The 7,443-nt window shown below is 47.1% G+C and overlaps 1 protein-coding gene across 1 annotated transcript; it reads right to left on the reverse strand.

The window, feature by feature from the left end:
• Nucleotides 1-5,314: 5,314 nt before the first annotated feature.
• On the reverse strand, nt 5,315-6,936 carry HCAR1 (hydroxycarboxylic acid receptor 1). Its single transcript, XM_023213465.3, has one exon. It carries the CDS (start codon nt 6,411-6,413, stop codon nt 5,373-5,375), a length of 1,041 nt encoding a protein of 346 aa, XP_023069233.1. The 5' UTR covers nt 6,414-6,936; the 3' UTR covers nt 5,315-5,372.
• Nucleotides 6,937-7,443: the final 507 nt, after the last annotated feature.

The following is a 7,443-nucleotide window of genomic DNA, read 5'->3' on the forward strand; positions in this document are numbered from 1 at the left end:
AGCCACGACCCCTGGCCATATTTTGCAATTTTATATTTTATAATTTTATGTTTTCCCTTGGTTTCTACAGTGGGCCCCGTGGCTATGATTTTCATTTATGTTTCTACTGTGTCTGGTATAGAGCTGGTGCTTCATTAATGTTCTTCGAAAGAGGAAATGAATGAATGAATCCTTATAAGGAATAAAATATTTACCCCCCTCCCACTATATCATTTTATAGTCCAATACAAAGAAACCCGAATACAGATTTGGCTCATATGTGAGCCCATCTCTTTCATCTGTTTATTCTATTCCATCTCTCTCTCTTAATATATAAATGATTATGTATTTATATTATACAATTTATATATGTATACATGATATATAACATAGTAAATATATAATAAACATATGTCATATGTAGAAATTATATAGCAAAAATATATATAATAAATAAAAAACATGTATATAATAAATAAACATAGAGCCTCAGATTCACGGATGAGCTCAGAAGGGCCCTGTGCTACCATCTTTAAAATTCTTAATACTTTTATTACCAGAAAAATTTTGGCCGGGCACAGTGGCTCACACCTGTAATCCTAGCACTTTGGGAGGCTGAGGTGGGTGGAGTTCAAGACCAACCTGGCCAATATGGTGAAACCTTGTGTCTACTAAAACTATAAAAAATTAGCCTGCTGCTAACAGGCATGCGCCTGTTGTCCCAGTTACTCAAGAGGCTGAGGCAGAAGAATCGCTTGAACCAGGGAGGCGGAGGTTGCAGTGAGTCAAGATGCGCCACTGTACTCCGGACTGGGCTACGGAGCGAGACTCCATCTCAAAAAAAAGTTTTTTTTAAAATTTAGAGATAGGGTCTCGCTCTGTCACCCAGGCTGGAGTGCAGTGGCATGATCATAGCTCACTGAAGCCTCTACTCCTTGGTCTCAAGGGATCCTCTCACCTCAGCCTCTCAAGTAACCAGGACTACAGTCACGCACCACCACACCTGGCCAATTTTTAAAATTTGTGTAGAGATGGAGTCTCACCACGTTGCCCAGAGTGGTGTCAGACTCTTGGCCTCAAGTGATCCTCCTGCCTCTGCCTCCCAAAGCTCTGGAATTACAGGCATGAGCCACCTCGCTCAGCCATTAACACCTTTTGAACAAGGGAGCCCACATTTTCATTTTTCACTGGGGCCTGCAAAGTAGGGTCGCTGATCTTGAAGCCATTTATGCAACTCATTGTGATGATGGAGTCTCTCTCGAATCGTATTAGAAACCTCTGTGAATCAGAAGGCCTGGAAAGCCAACAAGTAGAGACCGTACCTCACAGTGCAGCCAAGTCCCCACCTTGTAGAACCTTAACAACTGGCTCAAGCCCTTGTGCCCCAGAGATCTAATCCCCTCCAAGGAGCCCTGCACTCCAGGAACCTTCAGATGCCATCTTAAACATTTCTGTTTGAATAAAGGGTAAGGAAATCCATTCTGAGGATAGACCAAAACGGAAAGTTTGACCATGGTTAGCACGAATAAAAGATATCTCTTGTGTTTTCCACATCATCCCTATAGACTAATAGCTCTTCCAGGATTCATGTGACTTTTCCGGAAAGACTCTAAAAGGAGTAACAAGGAGGAAGGATCACTTGAACCCAGGAGTTTGAGACGAGCCTGGGCAACATAATGAGACCCCATCTCTAGAAAAATTACAGAAAAATTAGCTGGACACGGTGGAGTGTACCTGTGGCCCCAGCTACTAGGGAGGCTGAGGTGGGAGGATCACTTGAGCTGGGAAGTCAAGGCTGCAGTGAGCCATGATCGCACCACTGCACTCCAGCCTGGGCAACACAGTGAGATCCTGTCTCACCAAAAAAAAAAAAAAAAGAAAGAACACATTTTCCTCTAAATCAATCATTTTCCTGTTTCAGATAGTTTAAACAAAGTGTTGTCAACAAAAGCTATACTCTACTTCTTTATGATGTCCAAAGACCCTTCTTGCTAAGATGTATTTTTCATCACATTCTGTGAACGTAAAAAGGGAAGCAAATTTAGAATCAAGACTGTATTTCAGTTTGGATTTGATTTTTCTTTTTGTTTGTGCTTGCTGTTTTTTTGGTGAGAACCTCTGCCTGCCTGCCATGCAGTTCTGTGTATCTTAGCTTTTTTTCCTTGGAGGGCAAAATCCTAGGGGTCCTTTGACTTAGAGTCACACACAGGACGCAGATTTGCTTTCAGAATCCATTTTTATTATGATGAAGCAACAAAGGAGCAACAGCCCAGGAGAGAATTCTAAGAACAGAACTAAAAGCAGAAGTGTGTATTTTTGCAGATTCCTATCAGGAGGATGTATGACTCTTCAATGCTGGTAAGAATTCTTGCCTTCATTCTTCCCCAGGTAACTGAGGTGCGGGGGAATTCAGGCGTGGTAACAGAGCAACAACTTAAGGGCTCTAAACCCCAAAGGAAATTGCTTCTGTGCCTCCACTTCTTTATGTGTAAAACGTGTTAATATAAGAAGTCATAATATTGAGCACTTACTGCCAGGCGCTATGCTTAATGCTTTACATGCGCTGAATCATGCATTCATTCAACATTTCCTGGGCACCTGCTATGTGCAGGTCCTCTTCTAGGCATTGGGTATATAACAGTGGTCAGAGTTCTGACGCCTCAGGAATGTACATTCATTTAAACTGCCCGATGACACACTGAGGTTGTGTATCCCTGTTTGACAGACGAGGAAAGTGAAGCTACAAATGGTTAAATAAAATCTGCCAGGCTGGGTCAGGCGCAGTGGCTCACGCCTGTAATCCCAGCACTTTGCGGGGCTGAGACGGGCAGATCACGAGATCAGGAGATCGAGACCATCTTGGCTAACATGGTAAAACTCCATCTCTACTAAAAATACAAAAAAGTCGCTGGGCGCAGTGGCGGGTGCCTGTAGTCCCAGCTACTCCGAAGGCTGAGGCAGGAGAATGGCATGAACCTGGGAGGCAGAGCTTGCAGTGAGGCGAGATTGGGCCACTGCACTCCAGCCTGGGCAACAGAGCGAGACTCCGTCTCAAAAAAAAAAAAAAAAAAAAATCTGCCAGGCTGGGAGCAGTGGCTCATGCAGGTAATCCCAATACTTTGGCAGGCCAGGGTTGGAGGATTGCTTGAGGCCAGGAGTTTGAGACCAGCCTGGGCAACACAGTGAGTGAGACCTCATCTCTACAAAAAAATTTAAAAATCAGTTGAGTGTGGTGGCTTATGCCTGTACTCCCAGCCACTCAAGAGGCTGAGGTGGGAGGATCACTTGAGCCCAGGAGTTTGAGGCTGCAGTGAGCTATGATCATGCCATTGCACTCCAGCCTGGGCAACAGAGCGAGACTCGGTGTCTAAAAACATAATCTGCCCTAAGATCACAGACCTAGTAAATGCTTGAGCTGAGATTCCAACTTAGATGCATCTAATGCTCTGTAGCTCGTAGTTTTCATCACTAGGCTGTGCAGTGCCTCTGGAAAAAAGGAACAATAGGGACAGCCTAGAGGGGTGTTTTGGGGCCAAAGAACTAGAAGTTGGCAAAGCTTTTTTTTTTTTTTTTTAGACAGTGTTTCACTCTTGTTGCCCAGTCTGGAGTGCAATGGCGCAATCTCAGCTCACCTCAACCTCCACCTCCTGGGTTCAAGTGATTCTCCTGCCTCAGCCTCCCGAGTAGCTGGGATTATAGGCATGCACCACCACACAGGGCTAATTTTGTATTTTTAGTAGAGACAAGGTTTCTCCATGTTGGTCAGGCTGGTCTAGAACTCCTGACCTCAGGTGAACCGCCCACCTCAGTCTCCCAAAGTGCTGGGAGTACAGGCTTGAGCCACCGCGCCCGGCCCCCAGAAGTTGGCAAAGTTCTTCAGTGGGGAGAGTATCCTGGGCATTTGAGAGAGTATAAATTAAGGAGTTGAGAACCATGTTCACCACTTTGTGGCTTGAGAAAGGAGCTAGAGTTGGCCTGGAATGTTTCCCCCTAATTCAGGGCAGGGGCAGCTTGTCATTTCATAGACTCCTCTGTTTTGAGGGGTCCAGGTACACATTTGGGAAGCTCATGTGTATGAGGGAGTTTTGCAATAAGAGTACAACACTGATGTTCACACAGAACAGGTCTAGAAATTATTCCGTGAAAGGATGAAAGCTCTTAACTTGTCTGCTCCCACCCCCCAAAAAACTTTACTGTCACACAAGAGTTGACTAATGACCCTCCGCTAAAAATTACACAGTATAGTGCTTGCCACCAAATACGAATTCAGTAAATACTTGAAGAATAAGTAAATGAATAATTTCAATTCACTGTCACATAATAAGTCATCAAAAGCAATTGTAAAAGCAATTGTATCGGACTCAGCACATCCCACTGGAGAAGCCAGGGCAGGGAAAAAGATCCCTCAGCACCTTCTTTGAAATACAAAGATTTGAAGAAGGTCAGAGCAGATTGTTTTGTTGTTGTTCTTCTTGGGCTACCGGGAAGTCACAACAATGACAAAGAAATGTACAGATGTACATTTGTACAAAATGTACAGATGTACAAAGAAATGTAAAGATGAAAATTAATAGATCAATACATCCCAATCTAAAGAGCCTTATTCGGCCTGAAATAAAAAAGTATTGACTGACTTAGCCCGGTTTCTATTTTCTGAGATAAGGAATGATTTAAGGTCAGAGGATAGGAAATGATGCTAATGCCCCTCACCTCCTAAGAGAGAGAATATGCGCCATTTAAACACATATACCCATTTACTTAGCCATGTAAAATAACACAGGGGAAGCTGGGCGCAGTGGCTCATGCCTGTGGTCCCACCACTTCGGGAGGCTGAGGCAGGCGGGTCACCTGAGGTCAGGAGCTCGAGACCAGCCTAGACAACATGGCAAAATCCTGTCTCTACTAAAAATACAAAAATTAGCCAGGTGTGGTGGCAGGAGCCTGTAATCCCATCTACTTGCGAGGCTGAGGCAGGAGAATTGCTTGAACCCGGGAGGCGGAGGTTGCAGTGAGCCAAGATTGTGCCACAGCACTCCAGCCCAGGAGACGGAGCGAGACTCTGTCTCAAAACAAAAACAAACAACGAAGATTACACAGGGGCTGTGCAGTTCCTAACCCCCCTCCCAACACACACATGCTCCACTTCATGCGCATTCTGTCCCCTGCCATTGTAATCAGATAAGAAAATGCAACCAACTCACTTTAATCAACTGGAACCTCCCCAAAAGGTATAGTTGTGTGAATTTCATTTCCGACAGCACGAGGATGCAGTTCATGTGTGTGAAGCCGTCTTGCAATAAGAAACGGGGGTGGCATTTTCAAAGCCCCCGACCCCTTACCGCGTTAATTCTAAGTCACCACTCTATCTTCCTCAGTGTTGTCGGTCTGCTTATTCAATGCCACTCAACAATGTGGGGATCCCTCTGCCCATCAGACTGGCTTTGGGAACTATTTGCCACACTGAGGCAACTCTTGCGACCGAGGTTCGAACTTGGCATGTCTTGCGGCCTTTGTGTTTTTGAGTGTCCTGGTTGCTTGGGTTTCAGACTGCAGATTTTGAGCTTGTTGTAGAATTTGGGAAACGAGGGGCTTGAAAAATAATACACCAGGGGATCCAGCATGCTGTTCATGTAGGTGAAGCTGAGGGTGATGTGCAGGGCCACATGGACAGAGGGATCGCAGGCACTCGAGGGCACCGTCCAGAGGAAATAGAGTCTGGCAGACACGCTGGGCAGGTAGCACGTGATGAACACAACTGCCACCACCATGATGAATCGGGTCGCCTTCTTCATCCGAGCCTGTCTGGCCAGCTGCTGCCTCCGCCTCAGGCTCCAAACAATCTTGAAGGAGCAAAATAAAATGATGCCCAGGGGCAGAAAGAACTCCAGCTGGAACATGATGTCATGCCAGCCATTGGCCGACTCCATGATGAAGCTCTCACAGGAGACGGCTGTCTCTTGCACACAGAGATGGTTCTCCAGCAGGAGATACAGTGTTCCCAGGATGACCAGGGTCCACAGGGTGCAGACGATGCCAGCCGCAGTCCGGTTGGAGATGGTGTTCACCGCGTGGTGGGGGTGGACCACTTTGAAATACCTGTCCACAGCCACCACTGTAAGGAACACGATGCTCCCGGCCCTGTTCATGGCCAACGTGAAGAGCCCCACCCGGCAGGGAATGTCCCCAAAAGCCCAGTGTCTACGTCTGAGGTAATAGTCTGTCCGAAAAGGCAGGCAGATCATAAGGAGGAAATCAGCCACGGCCAAGTTGAAAAGGTAAACAGTGCTCGGCTTCCAGGTCTTCATGTGGAAGCAGAAACCACACAGGGCGACCCCATTGCCTAGTGCGCCCAGCACAAAGGCCACAATGAGCAGCGGCGGCATCACCTGGGAGATGGTGTCCCCCTCGATGCGGCAGCACGACCCGTTGTACATGGTGGGGACAGAGCAAGTGTCCGGGTGCGGAGCAGCCCAGGGAGTCCCCACAATGACACAGATGCTTATCGGAGCGTCAGCACTCACCCAGCTGCTGCATGTCTGACTTCATCACCCAGGATGCGGGTCCTGTGTGTGTGGGTTGGATGCTGCCACAGCAGCGAGAAGAGAAACTTCAGCCAGGAAATGACAGACCCAGGGAAGTCTTTTCTCTGGAGCCCGTCTCATAAGCCGCCTGCCTCTCCGAGAGGCCAAGCCTGGGGCCGGATGAAACTTGGAAATGCATGCAATTTTGCAAAAGTGGTCATTTCTGAGAGGCGGTAGGGTTGGGGGTATCCGAAGAGATTCGTGCCGCGATTGGGTCCAGCCCCAGGATAATTTTTATTTTCAGCTTCGCTTTTCCTCCTCGGACTCCGTGCTGGAGAGCACACAAAGCTGCTCAGAAGGCAAGAAAAAAGCTTGTTTGTCCTCCCTCCTGGTGGAGAAATCCAAACATTTCCTGGAGTCATTCCGGGCCCCTGCCTTTGCTTTCCTCCCCTAACCTTTGCCTGACTGCCTTGTCCTCTCCCTCATCCCACGGGGCACTCCCACACGGTGCCAGAGAGGGGAGGCTTTGCTCTGCAGCTCCTCCGGGCCATTTCCTGTGCCCAAAAATACCGCGCTCGAAAACTGGAAGAGTCTGCGGAGAAAAATGTTCTAATCACGATACTTGATGGGTGTTAGAAAAAGTCTTTGACGGGAGTCACCTTTCCCCCGCTCTATTCCCACCTCCTTGCCCTTTGCATCCTTCCGTGAACCGAAGCGGCCAGTTGCACAACGACCAAGGCCATGAAATAGATCCGAAGTCCACTTCTCACATGTCTGTCTCCACAAAACGTCCTCCTTGGGAGCCGGTCCTCCCTCTGCTGGGAAGCAGAGCCTAGAACTTTTACAAAGATTCGGCCCTGAGTTTCCATTGGCTGCTTGAATGAGCCAAGCACCATAAGATGTACATTTTTTTTTTTTTTTTTTTTTTTTTTTTTTTTTTTTT

This window comes from Piliocolobus tephrosceles, chromosome 10 (assembly GCF_002776525.5).
Source record: "Piliocolobus tephrosceles isolate RC106 chromosome 10, ASM277652v3, whole genome shotgun sequence".
In the NCBI taxonomy this organism is placed as follows: domain Eukaryota; kingdom Metazoa; phylum Chordata; class Mammalia; order Primates; family Cercopithecidae; genus Piliocolobus; species Piliocolobus tephrosceles.